Source organism: Platalea leucorodia (genome assembly GCF_965183815.1).
Source record: "Platalea leucorodia genome assembly, chromosome: 1".
NCBI lineage: Eukaryota > Metazoa > Chordata > Aves > Pelecaniformes > Threskiornithidae > Platalea > Platalea leucorodia.
In genome coordinates this window covers 73,394,278-73,417,706 of record NC_138823.1, presented here as the reverse complement: position 1 = coordinate 73,417,706, position 23,429 = coordinate 73,394,278, and the positions used below count along the sequence as shown (strand labels likewise).

The window sequence follows — 23,429 nt, the reverse complement described above, 5'->3', positions numbered from 1 at the left end:
TGGTAAATCTAACTGAAACAAGCACAAGAGTTACATGAACACTGCACAGAGCTTCTGAAAAGATGACTCAGTCCAACATGGATGCTTTCTTAGCAGTTTTATGTTTGCAGACTGTACTGTTGGTGTATCAGAGATGCTGTGGCTACCTACTTCTAACACTATACACTCTGACAGAATGTGCCTTTCAGATCCTTCTTTAAGATAATACCTTTTTTCTTTCATTTTCTTCTGACAGAGTGCTTTTGCTAATAGCCTTGCCATGTGTTGAGGACACTTTTTAAAGCAGTCTAACTGTTCTTTGATCCGTTTTGGTGTTCTGAGGTATATCAAAGCCCAGGGCTGAAAAGTTAAGTGTCACTGCTACTGAAGAGAGATGCTTTAAACAGATAATTTTCTTCAGAACATATCTGTCTGGCCTGGAATTTAATTTTGCATTTCAGACTTCAGTAGTTAATTTACAGTCATAGTAGCAATAGAACACTTCGGGTTTTTTCAGCTCAGAGTTATCAACCTCAGTTGCTAAAGGTTACGTTGCACTTTAGTCTCGTATGTAAGGCAGAGCAGTAGTAGGCCAGTATGTAACTCCTGAAGATTTGTGAAGTGAAAGGGAACGCTTGAGATGCGGCGTGATTTTTAGCTTTGGAATTTTGCGCAGAGCGTTCTTGCAGCAAGAGAAATTAAATTTTACGTCAAAATATTCTGTGTGAACATATGGATAGAATATTAGTCAAATTTCTAACCAAAGCCACAGATAGCTTAATAGTGTTTTGAGGATTTTTGTTCATTAAATGCAGCTTGCTTTCTGTTGAATTGCAGTAGGAAGCTGAAAAGGTAATATTAAAGGAAATAAGGTTGAAAGTTACTTTCTGGGTTTTAGCATGCTTTTTCCAAACACAGTACATTGATCTGTTTACTGCGGTGAATAGATAAAGCCTAGGCTTTGTGAGAAGCAACGTCACCTGACTTCATGGCACTGCCTACATCTCCTGTCAGTTGATTTGGTTACTTGTTGGAAACAAGGGAGTTGAGGTCTGTCACAAATGAGTTACATCACTGAGGATTAAAACATAACTTTTTTTTTCTGTGAAATGGGTGGACAAGGATCTATCCTGCATGCAGTTCAGAGGACATAGTATGGGGAACAGTCTGCTTCATTAGATCTTGAGTCCTAATTCTGGGCTCATTTAAGAAATTGCAGTAGGGCAGGGTCAGCTTTGGTAAATGCTAGTTAATTTTGGTGCATCCATGAGGCAAGACGTGTTTTCTAAGAATTTCTCTTTGAATAATTAAAAGCTTTCTATGTGTCAGAACTATGATTGACCTGAAGCATAGATAGGAGATGTGTTGCTATATTGTCATTCTGTTTTTAATAAAGAAACTAACTAGTGTAAGTTTATAAAATCTACGTTTTAGTTCAGCCAGATTTTGACCCAAATAGGTGAATTTCTGGAGTGTTTGCATGTGGTGACTTCACTCTTTGGAGCAGACTTTTAATAGATCCACCTTTTATCTGGCACTTCCAAACTGATTTTTTTTGCCACTTTTTAGTTTGCCTTCATTCTAAGAGATAAGTGCATTTTTACTTTTAATGCAGGGTTTTTTCCCCCCACTTAATCCAGAACTCTCTTAACTTGTTGGATATGTCTGTCCAAGAGGATGGGAAAAATTCAGTACTCCAAGGAGAAATCCTTCAGAGGAGTCCTTATATAGTGCAAAATTTATTCTCAAAAACATTTCCTTAGAATGGAAGCATGTCAACATTGAATTTTCTGTTTGTATGTGAGGGTGGTGGTTCTGCATGTTTGAGAGTGGAATGGAAATTGACAGAATCAAATCATATTGGGAACTAAGAACAAGTTTCAAGAAATCCTAGATTGGCTTTACCATAGTGCTGCTTTCCTCGAGAGGGCAGAAAAAACTTAAATCTTGTCTTTCAAGAGAAACCTCTTTTTAAAGTCAGAGCATACATACTGAGATTGTGTGGTGGTAATGGATATTGAAAGTTTTTCTGGTGTTAAGACAAGGTTAGAAGTGTTACAATAAGAGTTGCAGCTGTAAGAAACCTGTAGAAGATGAAGATTAGATGAAGTGTGATGGTAAATGAAAACAGCTGAGTAGGAACACTTAGAAAACACAGAATAGATTTTCAAAAGGAACTTGTAAATTGGAAGCTTGTAATCTATCGCACGCTAATGGGAATGGGGTAAAATGCTTAAGATGCTTGGAGAAGAGATATACGACAACAGCCTGAAAGTGATTTTTTGAAAATGTTTTCTTGATATTACAGCTGCAGGCAGCTGCATTACAGCTGATTAGGAGATGAGGGAGAGGAGTATCACAGTGATATGGAGAGATTGACTAGGGATTGACTGTTCAGTTTGCTCAAATACAAGAATGAGGGACGGTTATATAAGACTGAGTGAAATTCAAACCAAAAGACGGAGGTTCTTCACATGAATGATTGTGGATCTGTGAAGCTCCTTGTCAGAGGACTTCATGGGTGTAACAAATTTATGCAGGCTCAAAGGGAAGCTGAAGTACGTGGAAGAAATCCATGAAGGCTACCAAACAGGCAAATCACACTGGGCTCAGGAAGACACCTGAAAATAGTTGGGGGCTGAAGAACACTTTGGAATATCATGGTTTTTTTCTGTTTATTTTTGGAGATGGGGCTAGAGGGAACTTGTGTCATATTATGAAGGAGGAAGAATCTGAGCAAAGGGTTACAGTAGAAAAGAGAAAAAAAGCCAATGGGTGACCAAAGTCTTTTCTCATTTTTAAATACAAAATCAGAGTGAAATGTTGTAAGCAGTAATGAGAATAGGAAAAATACATTTGATTTGGGGTTTTTTTGTGTTTAGTATAAATGTGGATAAATAGGTATTAGTTGGAGGAACTAGAATTTCTGATTTTCTTGTTTATCACTCTTTTTATTAGCAAAACCAAATAGGAAGCTGACATTCCTCTACTTGGCCAACGATGTCATACAGAACAGCAAAAGGAAAGGACCAGAATTTACGAAAGACTTTGCTCCAGTGATAGTGGAGGCTTTTAAGCATGTTTCAAGGTACAGTAAACCATTATGTGCAGTACCCTTCATCATACTGTATTTGAGGGGGGTTTAGAGAAGTCCTCAGTTCATCTCTTCTGACCCAGCTAGTCCTTGTGTGCTGTTTCTGTACTTGAAGTCTTGTTAATTCAATTTATTCAATGTTCATTTGATCTTGGATAGTCTTAATGCTGTTGGATGAAGTTATGTAGTGAATTCATCTGCATTCAGTCCCATTTGCCTTAGAAGCTGTTAGCTATGCCCTACATTAAGACTTGCTTTCAGTCTGTGTTTATACGCTACAACAGTTTGATATGTTTCATTACTAGTTTTGCATGATTTGTTTTTTCCCAGCAGCCGTTCATCTAGTTCCATGAGGATGCTAGAGTCTTGATACAGAATTATTTTCACATGGTACACAGCAGTTGAAGCAACACAAACCTATTTGCAGTGTTTGCATAATAGGGTTACAGACCTACAGATTTATGGATTGAGCAAGCAAACACAAAGAGGGAATTGGGCGTTGGCTTTTATTTTTACGTGCTTGATAAGACACCTTGAGCTGATCTTTGCTTTCTTTTCTTTAAAATGTGATTTTGTTATTTTCTGAGATGATTGGACTTATGATACTTTGGTATTGAGAAAGTATGCCAAGGTACATCTGTGCAAGATAATCATACGGTGGCGCTGTACTTCTACCTAGTGCTGATTTTTGCTTTCTTTCTTGTAACAGTGAGTCTGATGAGAGTTGTAAGAAACACCTTGGCCGAGTGCTCTCTATCTGGGAAGAAAGGTCTGTTTATGAAAATGATGTATTAGAACAACTTAGGCAAGCTTTGTGTAAGTATTTTGTGTGTGTATGAAGATTCAGCGTCTTGTTTGAAATATTATTTCTCTGACTCCTCTGTTTGTTTTCATTTAGATGGAGACAGAAAGGTGAGGAAGCGCACATATGAACAGATAAAAGTTGATGAAAATAACTGTTCACCTCGAAGTTCTCCCACTGACCCTCCACAGGTAAAAACATGTTTATAAAATTCTGTATTTGCATATGGTTTGATATAGAATTTTTCAGTTACTCTTGGTTTTGAATGGTCTCTGGTTTTCTTTTTAATGAAGTACTGTTTCTGAGCAAAGGTGACTACACCTGAAACTTTTCTTCACAGTACTTTAGGTTACAAGTGGAGCTAAGAAGTTGAGCATGCTGTAACTTTAGCCACTTTAACACTAAACCAGAATATATGAACTATATGTCAGCTTTGTCCAAATCTGGATTTCAGCATTAGTTTCTACAATGTTTTAGGTTCTCATTTGGTTTCCAGGGTGGTAACCAGTAACACATGTATTAGAATAAGATTGTTACCGGTTTATCAGTAAAATATTTCTCAATGTTGCAATCATGATGGTTGGGAAAAGTCTTGTCTACCTTGCAAGGTTATGGCTTTTATAATTCTCGTGGGTTTTTTGTTATGGTACTGCCCCATCTCAAAAGGCTTTTTGTTATGGTAAGGAATGACTGTCCTCAAATAATCAAAATTTAGTATGTTTCTCTGTAACAGACATCTGGGCTTCTATGAACATCAGCCCTACTTCCAAAAGAAGTGCACTGATCTAGTCTGATGCGATAGTGAAGCAAAACTACAAGAAAAATAATTTCAAAAATATGTAGTAAAATGAAAGGTACTGTAAAGTAATCACTACTGTCAAAAATAAAAGATTTATAAGTAGTCCTATGCCAAGAATTTAAACGAAAAATCTATTTTAGGAAGGTGCCCTTTAAAACTGGGAACACTGCAATGTTTTTCTGAGAATTAATGGCTTAGTTTTCTTTTGTTTTCAGTCTGAGACAGGATAGAGCGTTGCTATAATGCTGATATCATAAATGCTTTTAAAATTACCTTCAAACTGATTCCATAAGCTTACTGTGAAAATCTGTTTTGTACTAGGATCTGTTTATTTAAACTAGTTCTCAATCTTGCATGCTTTTTTCAGACCACAGATCTCATTAGAGCATTACAAGAACTAGAAAACGCTGCCTCTGGGGATGCAGCAGTTCATCAGAGAATAGCTTCTTTGCCTATAGAGGTGCAAGATGTGTCCCTGTTAGACAGAATAACAGGTGAGGGTTGGGGATCCAGTAACTGAAATGCTGTTCTGAGAACTTAACAGTGTATAATGAAATCATGCTTTACTTGTTTTTCTCTCCTTGCTTTTTAGATAAGGAATCTGGAGAGCAACTTTCCAAAATGGTAGATGATGCATGTATGTTGCTGGCGGATTACAATGGCAGGTTGGCAGCTGAAATAGATGATAGAAAACAGCTAACTCGAATGTTGTCGGACTTTCTCCGATGTCAAAAAGAATTCCTTGCAGAGAAAGAACATAAGCTGGAAGTGCGTAATGTTTTGTTTTAGTCCATTCTTCACTAAAGCTTGTTCTTGCAAATGTTTTTAGTTTGCCTAAACAAATTTTCTCTCCAAAGGTAAATATTTAATCACCACTGTTAGGTCTTTGCTTCCAGCACATTTTTAACAAGATTTTTTTTTTGGTTCTAGTGTTCTGAATCTATTAAACCAGCTCAACATTAGGTAATGTTACAACTGTAATCACTTCAGTGTTTGTCTTTCTGTTTTTTAGCCTATTTAGTCTTCATTGTATGTACAGACTTAGTTTTAGTAGTACAGTTAGAAAGTCTAATCTTGAATGGTACAAACTTAATTCTTCATAGAGTAAATTTTTTCTTGTTCTTTTCATTCGTTGTTGTAAGTCTTAGTTATGTATTACATTGTTTAATATCCTTTTTGTAAATAGAATGGTCTTTCCAGTAGTTGGAGGTTTGTGAAGCCACATGAAGGATAAGAATTCAATTCCTGGTTTCAGCACAACTTTTTAACTTGACTCAAGCATACATTAAACCCAGTAAAATGTAGTTTTAGGTTCTACAGCCTCTAACACAGCTGGTTAGCAGCATTTTTAGCACTAGCACCATTGGGACAGGACAAATCATTAATAAAAGAAGGATGCAGAGTGAACAGCTCATTATGAGCAAATGATCCCCTAAGTTATTCTGTTCTTCACTATTACCAGTCATCTATTTTCCTTTCCTACCACACAATACTGTCAAGCCTCCTATTGAACATCCCACGTATGCTAAATAGGCCCATAATTTCATGTCCATTGCTTCCCAAATCCCTTGTCTCAGCTTTGACACATAGGTTCCAGCGCTAGCTTGGGTATTACAGCAATAGAACTGAAGCTGCACCCTTTTGCAAGGGGAGATAGCTGAACAGTTGCGGTGCCCTGTAACTGCAGCATATACATGTAGTCCTTGCATGATGCACAAATCAATTGCTCTTCATGTTTCATATCATACAGGCCTGTCAAGAACATTTTCTTCACTCTGTGGTTTCTTTGCCCTTTTATAACTTCATAACTTAAATTCTGATTTTGTGGTGTCTTTGTTCAGGAAAATGCTGTTCACAATGTATCTGAAGTGATCATTCAGAGCAGTTGTGTCATTCCTAGACTACTCTTATTTCCTGACTTCCTTCCTTTGCTCTGTGCCTCACAGAAAAGCAATTGATGAAGGTTCTTCCTATCAACTTCACTGTGTTTATCCTGTGGGAAGAATATCAACCAACTTCACGTAAGATAGATAGTATGCACGGTAGTGCTGATTGCAGTAGCAACTGATCCAACTGTACAATGGAACCTGGAAGATTAAAAAACAAGAAGCCATAAGCTTTTAATCACCTGCCCTACCTTTCCTCTGTCTGTGTGATGTGTTTGAAGGACAAGTTCTCGCAGTACCAGTGTAGCACTGATTGTCTTGAGACACTTGCTTCTTTTTGTAGATCATTACCAGCAATTAGACCCTGTTTAGGTATAGTAGACCACCGGGATAGTAAGTTGCTCAAAAGGCAGTGACTTAGTCCTTCAGACAAAAAAAAAAAAAGCTTGATTAATCAGAAATTACAAATGGAGTGCAGCTGTGAACAGATTCCACTCTTGTTGGTTGTTTTCAACAAATGCAAACCAGTTTAATTTCCTGATATTACTAGATCAAAGAGTTCATAGCTGTAAGAGAAAGCAGTTGCTTATTCCCAGGACATCATGGTCCGTAAAACTGGATTTCTTGGCTGAATTATTTAAACTATTAAAGAATCTCATTCTAATACAGCACCCTTCTGGTTTTAGACTGGTTTCAGAGGTCTTTCTTCAGAAAGCAGGAGCCAGTCTTCAGTATCTGTAGCAGTCTGTTTTAAACAGATGAAGTCCTAGGATGTTGAGGTATACTGTAAGAATGTCAGTGTGGTATAAATGCAGGTTACTAATAAAGAACTGTGAGCCAAGATGGTGTCAACCCAAGGTACTAATAAAGAGCTATGAGCCAAGAGATTGTAAAGAACAAGAACCTTAAAATCAAGCTTCTAAACTTGCGTTGAGTGAAGTGACTTTATGCTCACTACCAGTAGTGCCTTTTGGTTTTGGAAGTGCAGCCTGATAAACATTCTGAAGTTTTGAAATGTAAGATCAGGATGTCTTCGTGATACTGTCTGCAGGGCCAGATGACTTAGTTTCTCTGGTGTTTTTTGTTGGTTTTTTTTTTTATTTATTTTATTTTATTTTTAAGAAATGGCTATCTTCTGATGTAAATACCAAATACCTGTAGCCAGATGCAGTTGTTTTCTGAAGCAAGGACTCTTTTTACAGTCTTGGGAAATACCATACCTCAGATCGAGCCTTGCTTCTTGGCTTCTCATTTGAAGTAGCACTGGGAAAGGGCCTGTCACCTATTTCTTTGAGAATGTATTTCCTGGACTGTCTGTCCCTAGGTTTTGCTGCTCAAGATTAATTTCTGGTGAAATTTAATTTGTTCTAGATGAGCTTGTTTCCTTTGTTAGACTTCTGGCTATTGACTTTTTTTTTTGAGTATAACATGGTCTCTGGGTTGTAACGTACCAAGTCTTCATTTCTTTCTGAATTAGTATCACCCATCTGTAAGTATATTGCTGAGATCCTACCTTATTGCTTTGTCAAACACCCCGGTACGGTAGGACACAAGTGGTTGTATTCTTAGTAGAATCTAGAAACGTTACCTGCTGTTGACCTGGTTTAACAGTATTAGAATTTGAATTCCCAGCGGATTCTTGCTAACTTTAAACTTTAGCTGGGAGCTTTAGACCTAAATTTGCAGATCTTTTATCTTCTGAAGAAAATTTACAGGTAAGTAACTTTGAATAACCAGTCTTTCCATGAGTACTTTTTTAAAAAATAAGAGTTTCTCTAATAGTTATTTCTAAACAGAAGTGCATGATGCCCATCAAAATCAAGGTAATGTATGCATTAAATCTTGACAGGAAATTTTGACAACAGATAAATAATATGAGCTATCATGTCTGCATCAAAAGCTAACTGTACTGCTTAGTAGGTGACTTTCATAAGTCTGCTCTGGGTAAGTAGTGTCATCTTTAACTCTTAAATTGTTTTCTTTAACATCTGTCTAGCTTCTGTTGCAGGTGGTGGACATGGACCTATCTTCTAATGATGTCACCATCCATTAGTACACACATCCTGCTAAAAATAAATTTAAGAATCAAAATCTTGTATTGTCTGTTGTTTTTGAAAACTGAAGAGGAGGAATTCTATAACTACTCATACCAAACCTCTGCTATTTTCATCTATATTCTCACAAACATTACTGAGTTTATGCCTGAGATGGATAAGTATTTATCCACTGTGATTCATTTTTCTCGAGGGTTAAAACCTTCACATGGTTGTTCCTAAAACTCACAAGTCCTTTCGGTTAAATCATTTGAAATTCCAAATGCAGAAGTTTGGGTGTCACTTGCATTGAAGCTGCCATTACCAAAAGGAAAGAGCTGTGAAAACAAGACTTTCAGACTTTCGCTTTTTAATTTACACTCTAGTTCTTGGGCTTACATAAACATCAGAAATGAGAAGTGGTGGATGTAGAACTTGTCCTTCACAAGCACAATGAAGAACTTTGCTAATGTACACCTATCTTACATTTTTTTGTAGGTAACAGAGATGTATTTTAGAATTATTCTTATGCCCTGTTAGAGCCCCCCTCAAATTTAGGATTGTCCTAAATAGCATTTCCCCTTCACTTTTGTAAGTTATTGAAAGGTATAAATATTTAAGGTTCAGTGTACTGTAGCTGTATATGGAAACTTGTATAGAATTTATAGGTAGATGTGATTCTATCTCCTAGAGAAAATTGAACATTTTGCAGAAAGATTTTTGTAGGAACTCTTATCTCAGAACTTTGAGGACTAATATAATTCCCTGTTTTCTACTACTTTGGCTGACTCTTCCCTCTAAGCTTCCTTGTTGTGTTCCCCTCCTACCTCCCTGCCTGTTCCCTAGTTTTTGAACAGAACTGTTGGTTGATCTGTTGATCTCACTCAAGGCTGATTAAAAGAGCTTTTTATGTTATGCAGGAACAGAGAATTAGGTATACATAAATTAATACCCAGGTGTGCTAATCTCCTTGTGATAAAGACTGTCCTGTAGACATTCTAGAATTAATGTGGCCTTAAAAATACAGGGATGACATGAACAAGAGAATGACTTTATTTACTGTTTTTTCATATTGCTTTGCTTTTGCCTTTTCCACAATCTCATTGATTAGAGAGTAAATAGACTCTGCGTAAATTTCAAATAAAGGCTTTGATAGTTCAAAATCTTACACAACTTATTAACAAGTGTGGGCAGGGGATCATATGACTTTTTTCTATAAAAACAAGACAGCCTCCTCTCACCTTCCTTTTCATGTTATGGAAAAACATAGCATCGCTACACTTAGCATATACTAGATGACCCAGTTTCTTACATACTGTTTCTGTAAACTTACCACTGTAAATGGGGGAACATCTTGTCACTAAATCCAAATTTTTATGAAGGAAATGCTAGCCTGGGAGGCCTGCTGTGTTTTAGCAGCTTGCATTTAATTAAGACACTTTTATTGATGATGTTGCCATCTTGCATTCCTTATTTTCTACAGCTGTATAAACAATATTCATATCCTTGCACTCACACATCTGGTTATAATTGTTTGTGGTTTCTTAGCATGTTGAGAGAATATTATATGTTCAATGCACTTTTATTTCATGATTGAGCTTTATAGCTCAATATAGCTTGACTTGTCTTCCTAGAGGGTTTAATTTTGTCATTGGATTTTATGAGTAAATCGCAAGCAGTTAGTCATCCTAGTGTGTAGCTATGGAGTCAAAGGCTTTTTTTTTTTCCTGTTCAGTTCCAGCTTAATGTTTCAAATGCAGACAAAAATGTTAAGCAAAGAATTTGGGGATGGCAGTGGTATAACAGGCCTCTTGGGTTTAGGTTTTGTTTCTCAGTGCAAGACTGGATGGATATCCCTCCACCATGGCCTTCATGTTATCACAGGGTGTAGTGCTTTTCTTGCTGTTTTTTGTTTGTTTGTTTGTTTTTTAGACCCCTTATACCTAGTACCTTTGTATGCCAGCTTCTTTCTTTCAGTGCCAGATGAACTTAGGGTAATATATTCAGTAGTGCTGCTTACTTTGCAAGTCCACTTAAAATAATTAGGATTCATTTCTTCATAACCTTGCAGCTGAGCAGTTAAAGTATTTTGCTGAGCTTTGGTTGAAGTTGAGGAAGATTGATCTGTAGCATGAATCCTACGCTGCTTTCTGTTATGGGGTGGAATTTGCAGCATTGTAGGGGAAGTACCAGCATGAACGTGGCAGCACCACAGTAACTCAAATCTTGAGTTAGAACTGAGCTGTGCTGTACCTGCTGCTAACAATGCGATGATTACAGAACTGGTAGCCAGCAAATATCAGGAAGCGGGCAATAAAGTTCATCCATGCTCATCAGGACTGTTTTGAGTATTTAAGATCTGATATATGCTTGGCAGCAGAAGACTCCCTGTAGTGATACCAAACAGACCATGTTGTGTAGTCTCTTGACATTATGAGCCATCACATTCATTTCTGTTCAGGGTTACAGCTTCAGAAATTGAAGCTGGGTTGACAGTGCTTCCAGTCCAGGGAGTATATGACTTCTGCTGAAAGAGGTGTTTGAATCGATCCGGATATTCTTGGGCTGAGGGGAGCATGACTGTGGATCTCTTTATAATAAAAAAAGGCAGGAGAGCCTTCTCCAGAATTATTTTCTTTCTTTTGGGGGCCAATTTGAAGTAACTTAAACTGTTTTTAGAGAAACGTATGTAGCTCTTAACCATCAGGTGGGAAATGTGGGCTAAGGATCTCTAATGGACTGATTCTTTTCATTCTAGTTATCCCCATTTCTACCCTGTACTAAGTGGAATGTGATCCAGAAACAGGCCTCTGCTTCGAGATTTGTGTAGATTGGTTCAAAGCCCTTGCTCATAGGTTGGCTTTGAATGGCCGTGTGAGGTGCTTTGTGTAGTATAAATGCTCTGTTATCTTAAAGTTGAGTTGCACAGTGCAAGTCCTTTAGTGAATACAGTCAATGGGGTTTTAGTGTTTCTTAAAAAACAAAACAAAAAACCCCTAAAAAAATCACAAAACCAAAACCAACTCCCCTCCAAAAAAACCTCAACCAAACTTCAGTAAGCTCAGTAGTTTGGATTATCTACCTGAAGACGACTGGGGAGGATTAAGCAATCACTGCAATGCTCATCTCTCCTTAAGGTTTATTAGGTTAGAAGTTAAAGAACATGAGGGGATGTTTAAAATGAGACATGGGTTGTGTCTCTTATCTGCGATAGAAGTAGGCTTGCTAAGCATGCTTACAGGTTGCTAACCTGTCTTTTAAATGTGGTGGTTCTTTTATTTGAATGAGTGTTTTTTTTCAATGGCAGGAGATACAGTTGTAAAGGTTGTGTTATAGAAGTAATTTGCTGGACTAAAGTGGAGAACAGCAGCCTTACATCAAACACAGCAAAGCAAAGTCAAGTGGTCAGTGCATTTTGTTCTGCTGTGCTGTACCCATTTTATGAGAATAATGCTTATTTGCCCCATTTCTTATAACAAGCTTACAACCTCTCTGTACTTGAGCAATAAATATTCCCTTTTTATATTGTAACTTAACGACTGCAGCCTCAGATACCGTGGTACATAGTTTCTCAATTTGTACCTGAAAGAGTATTAGACTTCAGAGCTCTATGTTGTCATTCAGAGCAACAGAAACACTTGAAGACTTCCACTTTCTAAATTGAATTACCAGGTATTTGAGTATAAATCCTGGATTTTCTAACAGATTGGGCAGGTTGTAGGTTGTACTTTGCTCATCTTTGTAAAGTAAGGATAACCTTTTTCTTCAGTCCATCATGTTCTAAAGCATTGCTTGTCACATTGAAGATGCTCTGCTTTTGAAACGGGGTAATAAAAATTTACAACTTTTGTATTTATAAAACTTTTTACCAGTTTCACCCTTATGATTTGTGAAGGGTAGGGTTTTTTAACCATCACTTTGCAGCTTACCTGTTACTTTTTATTTGAAAGGAAAAAGAAAAAAGAGGAGGTACAAGATCCAGGTACTTTAATACCATTGAGGTACCTTTTGAATTCCTCATTAAAAAATATTGAGAGAAGATATTGGTCTTATCTAGGTGGGACTTGCTGTTGTTTATGAGACTTTTAGACAGAATGTTCCTGGCTGTTGCAAGCCAAAAACTTGATACTGTTAACCAAAATGAATGGATCTATTTGTTTCATCCTCAGAAGAACAAGTTTTGCAGGTATGTAATGGATTCGGTTTTTGTGCAAACATCTGAGATGATGGGAAATTGAAAACAGAATAATCAGTGCTCTATCTAGACCTTCTTAAGTTTTTGAAGGACAGCCGTAGATTGGCAAGTGACTTTGGTGCTTTCTGCAGCAGACATTCCCTTTGCTTTGATCAGATGTTTGCTGGAAGAAAAAAAAAACACAACTGGATATAAGAAATGGATGTAAGAACTGGATGTAAATACTGAAACTGTAGCACCTACGTATGTCAGTAGTAGCAATGTCTTTTCAAGTTAAGACTACGCTTTTTCTACAAGCCTTAATTTCCCATGCTAATATTGTTGCTGTTTAGACTTTTTAAAATTCTGATGTTTGTGTGGCTAGACCTATTAAATTTTAAGAACATATTTTTTTAATCTGTATTGTGAATACCAAGTCGGCAGAACTGTAAAGCCTGCGTGTAACCCTCCCACAACTAGAAACTTGCTTTTGGAACTGTTATTTGTTGAAGCAACTCTAAATAGAAACGTAAGACTACACTGGAATGACAGGTAGTAACTACACAGAGTAAACGTTGGGCTTTCTCACTCAGTTTGAGAGTTACAAAGGAAATGTTTGTAATCTAGTTTCAGAAAAGAAACTGAACCTTGTGGATGGAAAGGGAAGGGGAGCTATCAGAAAGCTGTGCTCCACGATTTGAGATGCCTTGTATAAACAAAACAGTAGAAATCTGTTGCTTTAGCTAATGTCTTCCAGCAGTTCTGTTTAACAGGAAAATAAGCCTATGTGTATTCGAGGTACTTGTGTTCAACTCAAACGCTGTGCTCCTTAGTGTTGTCTTTAAATTGTGTCCTAATTAAAGCCTGTGTCGTTAGGCTGATAGTCAAAAGTTACACTTGGAAAATTTTTCTGCCATCATTAAGATCTAGAAACTTTTTTATAAATTTTTTGCTCTAACAAGCTTCTATATGAAGCCTAAAGGAAGGACCGCACTCAAGTTACTCTTTACTATGACCTATACTGGTAGTTAGATTTTTGCTGCATTTCTGAGAGTGATTTGGCTGGCTGATTGGAAGGGCTGACGAGAAGTGCTTCTAGGAATCTCTGACAGAAGAAGGAAGAGAAATGGCTAGAACATCAGCTTGCCTTTTCTCTCAGCCTTCCTGAAACAACACAAAGCAGATTTCATTCTATCTCACAAACTTTTTATGTTTCCACTTAAAACCAGTATAGCATTAGACAGAAAAAATTATTTGCATGAAATCCGATGCAGAACGTAGTAGCACTCATGCATTTGTGGACAGGGCTGATACCTTTTTGAAAACTTGGAATGGGCACAGCAAGGAAACAGTCCGCAAGTGGACAACAACTAGCTGTTCATGAGCCAGCATTTAAAGAAAATTTGCATCCAGTGTAGTTACTGTACATCTTGGGCAGAGTGCTCATATTTACCTATGTCCTCACGTATACATAGGAAGACAATTCATCAGCTTCTGTAATGGTCTGAAGTGGCAAATATTTTGAGAGCCTGTTAATGAAATAATAAATTACCTTTTATTAGTTGTATTTTAATGTCGGCATAGGTGAAAGTAAAGTTCTTAGTGGAAGAAACATTAACTGGTGCAAACTAATGAGTAAATATAGGTGATACCTTTATGACAAAAACCTGTTTGCATTTAAAAAAAAATTTGCATTAGGAGTGAAATATTCTTGTTTTAGAATATGTCAACATTTTGTGGTATGTAGGGAGAGTGCACTTTCCATGGTTGATTTTTTTGAAACCCAGAGCTTGAATTGAAATTTATCTATTACTAAATTCATCAGTTATAGGTAAAATATCACTGAAAATAAGAACATTGAAGAATTAATATGAATTTCGCATGACTGAGATATGGATCATTTTTAGTTTTAATAATTCCATTGTCAAATCAAAATTATTTGAGTTCATATGAATCAAAATGAATGAGTTCATAGTTGAGCTGCTTTAATCAGGCACCAAAACTATTTTGTTTCCCTAGTTTAAATTAATGATGATCTTATGTAGTGGTCCTACTAAACTAGTCACAAGGTTTATTGTGACCATTTCAGACATCTTTTGTGGTCTGTATGCTCTTTTCAAATAGCTACTGATGATCTGAAGGACACCTTCAACTTTTCTGTTATTATAAATTCTCCACCTGCAGTTCTTAATAAGGATAGGAATAAGCAGACAGACATTAGCCAACAGATAGTTTTAACATATCACAGTAGTGAGGTCTTTTTGTTTGACCGGTAGCTCTCCAGTGTGCTTTTTTTAAGTAACTGCTGCTAATTGCTTAAGTAGCAGATCATGGAAGTTAGTAGCTTCCCTATCTTTTCAGCTAAGGCTAAGTGTAGAGGGCAGAATTACTGTTTGGTAGGACTCAAAGTGAAGCTGAATTTTATAGATCAAAAACATCACACTTACACCGATGTCTAAGTCAGTATAGTAAACCTGGGGAATTTTACTTCAAAAAATAAAATCCAGACACTTTATAAAACTGGCTACTCCTGGTTCTTGAAAAGAGCTCAGACTAGTAGGCCACTTCGTGGAGCAGTAGGCCAAGAGCCCCAGCTAAGAAGAGATGACAACTGTTAGGGAAAACAATGCTTCTCTTAGCTGGGCTGTTGCTGAAAAATCCAGTTCTTAAAAACTGTCTTTATCTTTCTATTAAAGAATGCAGGTGAAATACAGAGTTTTGAATAATGTTTCCTTTCAGCTATTAGAAACTGTAGTTTAGTTAATACTGGCCTGATTCTGAAAATTAATCTCCACGAACAATGATGGCCCTTTTCCCTGGAGAAGCCCATCTGGAAGGCTTACCTCCATACTGAAACAGACGCACAATGTGTGTGCTCTGAATCAAAATGCTGAGAGGGGAACGGGAAGAAGAGAACTGCAGGGCTTTCACACGATGCTACAGCTACTTGGTAGAAGTGTTTATTCTTGCATTGATTGGCTTTGGAAGCTAAGATTTACAATCATGTTTATGTTTATACACACACAAACTCTTAGTTCTTTTTTTTTCCTAGCACCTTGTTTCAAAATGTGTTGTTCTAGAAGGTGGATTATTTTCTTCATACCTAGATTTCCCTGATTGAGCAGGGTATGGTACAGGTGTCTGCAGAGGGGGAGAACAACTTGGAAGCTATGAATTAAACCATAGCCGAGGACAATGTGAAAACACCAGCTCATTATTGACTGTTTCTTGAAGCTGTATGCATTAGTTATGCTGGGGGGTGTAATGGAACAGTAAGAGAGCAGTTGGGAGAGCTATTTCAGCAGCAGTGAGGAAATAATGTATTCCACATCTGTTGCACTTGCTGAGAATTGGTCTCTTTGCTGGGGAGAAATGGGAGGAGATCATTGTCACAGGAGTGCTCAACATCGCCCAATAAGGGTGTGAAGGGGTCCTTACACTTGCCCTAAAATGTAATTCTAGATCAAAGGAACGGCCAGGGTACATTTACTTCTGCATGCAGGCTGAAGCAGTTGCGATGTTTTTCAGTTTTGCCAAAAGTAAAAGGATACTTCGGAGTTGTTGGTGAAGTTTTTCCACTGCCCGAATCTGGAATGCTGTGGACAAAAAATTATGGAAACAAAGAGAAACAGAACGCAGGGAAACAACTCAGGATGACGTATAGGTCCTGTAAATGAACTCTTCCGTTGTCTTGGAACTTCCTTCTACTAATGTAGTATGAAGATGTATTTCTGAGATACAAAGTGCATTAAGTTGACTTGATTAGAGGGCAAAACATTTTTCTGACACTTCTCAGCTACTGCTGGCAGTGATTGGTGGAAGAGGAGAGAGTGAATGGCTGTTACAGAAGGCTTATAGGTATTGTGGTAGGCGGATTTCCTGGGGGACTTGACTGTCGCAGTCATGCTGCTAGTCTGTCAATTCTTCTTTCTTTTGACAGGGAAACAGTCTTAATAATTCAGTTCCTTAGAAGTTTGATAAAATTAGTTTTGTGAACAAGTGGACAGAAGAGGGGCCCAAAGGAATGCTTCAGTAGCTCTCCTCCCCTCAGTCTGCTATCCAGTCGGCCTGTGTAGCGTGGAACCAGCCATAACCTCCGCTGCTCTTTGCCACAAGAATAGTTGGGCAATGTAGAAGACATCAAGGGGTATTGGGGTGGGAGGGGAGGGTTGGAGAGCACACAGTGGGTGGGAGTTACTGTGGGATGGAGAATTGGGCTAACTGGGATGGAGCTAGGACATTTAGCCGTTTCTTTACAGGAAGCTATTAGCATCACCATTCACTGAACGTCCTTTTACCACTGTGCTGCCTCGTCTTGAATAAATGGTACTATTGAGGGTGTAAAATATTTGGATGTGATAATAGGATTGAAACAGTATTTCTCTGAAAGTGTTAGTCTGAAGAGCCAGTGTTTTGAGCTGCTCTCTTCAACATCACTAGCTGCTTTATCGTCTTGCCTGATTTGCTATTAGATTAAATTCTTGTTTGTTTTTCACAAAAGCATCTTTCTGTTTAATTTTCTTTATCTGTGAAATTGACCTCAGAGCAGGTTCTAAATTCTCAGTGTTTTGGTAATTCAGAAATATATTATGAATTCAAATTGATTTAAAAAAACCCTTTTGCACAGTTATCAAATAAAGTACACTTCTCCATCAAGAAAATGAAGAAAAATCTGCTGTCATAACTTTTTCAAATTGAAGAAGAGCTTCAGTATTTGAAATGGGATGGTACATATTTAAATGGGAATAATTGGAACACTGTTGTCTAAGTGTCAAAAAGGAATTTTAGTTCCTTGTGTTTCCACACTTTTACACTACCAAACTTGTAAAACCCCACTTTTTTTAAGCCAATGAGAATGGCATTTTTGAGGGGCAGGAGAGGAATGCACTGTGACTTTTTGGACAGAAAATTTAATTAACATAAGAGACAAATATGTTTCACGTTTTTGTTAGTGGACAAAATAAGGACTCTGAGGAGATAAATTACTGTTAACAGCATTATCTGGCCCCAGCCTTAAGCCCCTGAATCAGACTGGTTTCTCAGTGCAAAAGAGATCAGTTCTCTGCATAGCTGCACGCGTTTGCCATAGCGTACGCATCATTTGTAACGGGGGGGTGAGGGAGGAAGCTGAGAAGTAGAAAGAATGCCACATGCTTTTTAAAATAATTGTAGAAGTTACAGTAAATGTACACCAGAGGGCTGGAATATTAATCAGTATTTTGTGATTTAGTACAAGTCCTGAAGTATTTGAAGGTATTCTGTGAGTCTTTGATTTAAGTGTAGGCCAGCATTACCTAATAGATAGAAGTCACTGTAAAATTAAGCCTTTGATCTTCCTGCAAATGAAATGCTTCCCTCTGTTTTGTTTTTTTTGTTTTGTTTTGTTTTTTTCCTCCTCCCCATGCATCCAAACCAGATTTTTGTATGCTGCTCCATCTTTGAGGCCCTGTAAACCAGATGCGGAGGTTCAGTTTTACAGTCAGCACATGCAACAGTTCTAAAGCTCTGATGCATTCAGAGTTCGGGGGTAGGAAACGTGTAGTGGCTGATTTGTTACTTATTACATTGCAAGAGGGAGAGAATCAAGTTTTGAAAGACACAGAACTGAAGGTTGGAGATAAGCATTTGAGCTTTGAGTTCCACCAAAATATTTTTGTTTTGAAGTCAATTCTGAAAATCACACATTAATGGCATGTCAAAAATAGCAATAAAACAATGTGAAGAAGGCTGGAGAAGCAAGATTTACATCTGACTGTGGTCCTAGAGGTCAAGTAGATACTTACTTCTCTCTAGTTCCTCACATGTTAGATTCTCATTACCCCTTTCCATTCCTAATTGTGTATTTCTTTTCATCCTTTGTTTCTCTTCAGTCGATAGCATTCAGATAAGGTTCGTTTTACTCCAGCCCAAGTACTTCATTCGTCAGACGGCAAAGGAGGTAGAGGGACAATATCGTTTGTTTGTTCCAGATTTGTGCCTGTAAACAAGTCCTTGGATTTTATGTGGAGTGCTGAGCTCCTTGTAACTTCTTTAAAAACAAGCCTCGGAGCTGTCCTGATCTCGATAAATGTGAGCCCTTTGATCGTGAAGACAGTAGAAGGCAGAAGACAGAGCAGACGGTATAACTCCCCCAAGTGTTACACCTGGCAATGTTTCAAACACACAAAAGTTTTAATGTAATTTATTTCTAGGTTGCTAGTAACTACCAGAGTAGGAGGAATGATTCTGCAAGGGCAGTAGCTAAGAAATCGGTCGTTTCCTGCGTCACTTCCCAATTCGCTATTTGTAATCTGACCCGTTGCTTTATTTCTTCTTTTCTGCACTGTCACTTATTCTGCTTTCTCCTCAAACCATGGTCACTAAGAAAACACTGACAACGTTGCATTCATATAAAATCTCTTCCTTTCCCTCACTCCACCTCGTCTTAGCTGTCTTACACATCAAGGCTCAACAGTGAAGCTGAAGCTGGTGCTATTCATTGCCTAAGAGTTCAGAATATCAAGGTGAAGCCTGGTTAAATTCTAGATTTATTCTAGAAACATAAAATCTCCCATTTTAAGTTACCCATTTTCTGATGGAGTTAATTGACATCCATCAGCCATAGCGCACTGTGGTCAAAAGGTGGTGGTTCATTTATAAGGCCAGTTTATCTGATAGATAAATTGAGCAAGCTGTGCCATCATTGTACCAACTTCCATTCTGGAATATTTGGCATCCCACATACTGATAATCATTTGGCATCCAGAAAAAATTAGGAGTTTAGTTAAACTGATATTTCATGGGTAGCTTCCAGCCTATCTTTTCAGTCTTTCACTCATCTATGATTCCATAATAACCAATGCAAGCAACAGATACTGCATGGGTGCCCGTAAATCATGTTTTCCTCTTTCCCCATTTTCTGCTTTCTGCCCCAGGAAAACTTTTTGTTGTTGGTGGTGATTTTTGTTGCTGCTGTTGTTTTTTAAACCAGTGGTACCTTAAACAACCTTTCGTTTTAAACGATTTAGATCTAGAAGCTGTATCACTGTAATTAGTATTGCGTACACTGACTGTTTAGCAAAACAATTTAGTATGCCATCTTGAAAGCCAGGCATTTCTTGTACTTGCTGTCACAGGTCATGTAGTGAACTGAGTGCCATTTCCAGTAGAAAAACACATCGTTTGGCTTAGGATGATATTGAATGCAACTTCTGTAGGGAGAATTCAGTTCTGTCTATGTGTATACCTATTAATTTGCTTTCTTGGCCGTAACACAATTACTGTGCTTAGCTATGGCATTACCTGAAGATGTAGGACCGGAAAGTCCCTATTTATAATATTCTTATCTGTGGAAGAAATTCAGTGTTCTTGCTCAGCATTGTTATCTCAAAGCCTTTTTATCCTAAGGCTGAAAGATCATGGAATAAAGCACAAACAGTGGTGCAGGTACAAACCCAAAGCAGAAAGTACAGTCGCTACACGCTGGTTTGGTTCTGGGGAACCTGCATGAACTTTTTCAGGCAACACGTTGCTCTCGAGCACTAATAATTCCTGATTTTCTTGATTTCTTCTTGTGCAGTAGTGCTGTCTTAGAACACAGACAGCAGCAAGAAATTGAACGTGATTAGGCTACCCTCCAGAAAGTAATCTTTAAGCCACTACTCTTGGTTTCCTGCCTAGCTTCTCGCCTGTAATTTAAATGGATTGTCAATGCATTCTCTTGCTGCAGTGCCTGTAAGCAAAAGTCATCCTAATGCCATTGAAAATGTAATGGGCTGTTTCTTCTGCAGCCATTTTGTACCCATGTTCTCAGCATTTCTAGAAAGAAGCACCTTAAAACTTCTTTTTTTTACCTCCTGGCTGATTAGTATCTTCTGCTTTATGCAGAGAGAAGAATCCAGGGTAGTTTTGTGGGACACCGAGATCTTCCTTTATTCCCAACCCATGCTCCAGTAGAGCTGTTACACTTAGTGCTAATCCTTGAGTCCTAGAAGGGTGCTGCTTTATTATCGGGCTAATCAGTGTTACTAAGATTGGACTCCAAAGGATCATGAAACTGCTTTCAAGCCAGGTAGTTGAAAATTGTTGTTTTGATGCATATGCAAAACAGAAAACTATTATTAGCATAATTTTTTTCAAATCTTACAGTTCGAGATAGAGAAGCTTCCTGTCACTGTGCTGACTAGGAGCATCTCATTTATTCCATTCGTGTCCTCTGCACTCTATGTATGCATGTACAACTTGGCAAATATCCTAGCCCCAAATCCTTGAAGCCATGCTGGATAACAGCCACTGTAGTCAGTGGAAAATTAATGTTTTTTTCATGCAACATGATCAGAAAAATTGTACACACTCAATAGCAGCTGTAGGTTTTAACTTTTAATAGTAGGGGTTTTTTTTCTAACAGTAAGCAATAATTCTTAGGCTTCTGAGGGTAATTCAGTATGTGGGCTGTAGAATAATCTTGATCACTTAAACTTCAGTTTTGGAGTTGCCTGCAAGTATTCATTGTCTTCTGGTATCTGAATAGCTAACATCCAGTTAGATAATAACTAAAAGAGCAAGAGAGTTTACGGAAGCTACTCTTAAACACCAAAATTAATAAAGACCCAAATGTATAATCTAGGTTTTAGCTATCTTCAGTTCTAAAATACAAATGTAAAGGCTTAGCATTTAAATATGTATTTGTTAATTTAAGAAATCATAATTGTATTATGTGATTTAAGATTTAGAGCAAATTTATTTTCTGCATGTGAGCCAGTGCCCAAGTTTCAGTTGGAGAAAGTTGCTGGAAAATACTGAACTTCATTAGAACGCCTATATAAACAACGCTACCAAAAACGTAAACACCCAGACGAACTGTTGTGAGGGAGAGCAGGCAGGCTCTCCGTGCTGCAGCAGAGGGAGGGATGCCGTACAATTCTGACATCTCTGCGAGGTCCAGACTTGCATTAGAACAGTTTCCGCAGGAGACGTGTTCTACACAGCCTGCAGAGTGTTTCGTGGCAGAAAAGCTTTCTCTCATGCTGCTGCGTGCAGACTGATTTGTTAAAGCGTGTTGCCGCTTTTTCATGGCACGTGTGTGTTTAACAGTATTTTTTCTTCCAATATTTGAGTGTCTAGCACGCTTTAATGCTACGTCAGGTTTTGCCATTTTGCACAATGAACTTTCTCCTCCAAAGTTCAGTTGGTCTGGGAACGTAATGAAATAAGCCCTACACAGTTGCAGTTTTCAACCTACGTATGAATGAGTGTGAGGAGGAGTTTTTTGCTGGCTTTACTTGGCCCCCTTGTCTTGACTCCTCTTGATAACGTAGCTGCGAGCAAGTCACTTTCCCTGAACAGTGGCAAAAGCGTGGTTTTGTAGGTTCTTTTTATCTGTGGAAGGAGGGACAGCTGTGCTCTCTCTGCGCTATCAGCAGTTACTTGCCCTCTCTCAGTTGTTGCTGCAATACTAAGGACATGCTAGAGCTGGTTGGGAGTCACTGAGGGGCTCATCTGGGCTGCTAACTTGCGGTGCCTGGCTAGCTTGATTTTTTTCACCTGCAGGGTGCCAGTAGAGAAATAACCTTTTACCTTTCAAGGTGAGCCCTTTGGAAAAAAAAAAAAAAAAAATGACTACATGGTGACATTTATGGTCACTCTTTAAGATGGTATTTTAAGTTTGGGTGCAAGTCTATATTTTATTATAAGCCATGGTTAAATCATAAATCATTTACCATAAGCGTACCTTGGATTTAGTGCTGTTCATTATCATACGTTTCTCTTCCTACATGGGGGAAATGTTGCCCCTTTGCATGACAGTTGCACTGCAGACTGAAAGCAAAGTGGCATACCCAGGCCTAATACTCAAGCCCTCTCCCTCATAGCAGGCTGGAAACATATACCCACAGGGCATTTATGTTGTTCTTCTTAAACGCTTACTCTACCCCACAACTGATTGTGTCCAGCAGACCAGAAATCTTAAAACATGTCCTAGCAGGCTGGTTTTGCTGTGCCAGCCACTTGATCCAGCTCTTGCCTGAACTTTAGCTGTAGGTTCAGACCTGCTGGTTTTGTTTCCCTTGATGGAAGTCCCAGTCATCAGATGCTAGGCATAGGTGGTTTTGGGGTTTGGTTGGTTGGTTGGTTGGTTTTTTAAATCATGTTTACAAGAGATCTGGAAACATGAGCTTATGGACAGACCAGTCATAATGGTTTACTGAACAAGTAGGGAAGAGATGGACAAGTGTTTTAAAAGTTCTTAAATTGCCCTACAAGCCACGTATATTCAATTTGTATTCAAGTCAATTTGCCACAATGGTAAGCCCTTTTCTGCAGCAAGAGTAGTCTCCATTGCTACTTCAGGTCTTGTTTTCTCAGGGAATTTGAAGCAGCTCACCAGCGAAATGAGACAGATGTAATTATTTTGCAATTTGGACATCAAATCTGATAAAACCCTTGTACTTCTCTGCTTTCCTGAGGTATTGTAAGGAAAAACAACATTTTAAAAGATTTTAGGTTCTTATTTTAGCTTGTACAAATGGAAGTAGAGCCTGAGTTTTTCTCTGGAACCTTTGATACAAATTTAAAACAGTATCAAGTTTGTGAGAGTGAATTTTGTATGAATAAGAGAGAAATTTGGAGTGTCTGTCATGCAGAAAAACCCAGGGTACTGTACCTGGTGAAAATGTACCGAAGTGA

General features: G+C 38.0%; 1 protein-coding gene across 6 annotated transcripts in view; it reads left to right on the top strand.

Moving 5' to 3' along the window:
- The window catches only part of RPRD1A (regulation of nuclear pre-mRNA domain containing 1A), a 48,431-nt gene that overhangs the window by 8,836 nt on the left and 16,166 nt on the right, over positions 1–23,429 (top strand). For 3 of the 6 annotated variants that reach the window (XR_014228165.1, XR_014228166.1, XM_082311885.1), the window contains exons 2-6: positions 2,938–3,067; positions 3,783–3,889; positions 3,972–4,066; positions 5,042–5,168; positions 5,267–5,442. Coding sequence is in view for 3 of the 6 variants with exons in the window: in XM_082311885.1 (XP_082168011.1) it covers positions 2,938–3,067; positions 3,783–3,889; positions 3,972–4,066; positions 5,042–5,168; positions 5,267–5,442 (635 nt within the window). In the remaining 3 variants the exon portion in view is untranslated. Of the gene's footprint in view, positions 1–2,937; positions 3,068–3,782; positions 3,890–3,971; positions 4,067–5,041; positions 5,169–5,266; positions 5,443–8,556; positions 8,644–23,429 lie in introns of those variants that run through there. The other 3 variants (XM_082311886.1, XM_082311887.1, XR_014228164.1) reach the window with 3 other exon arrangements.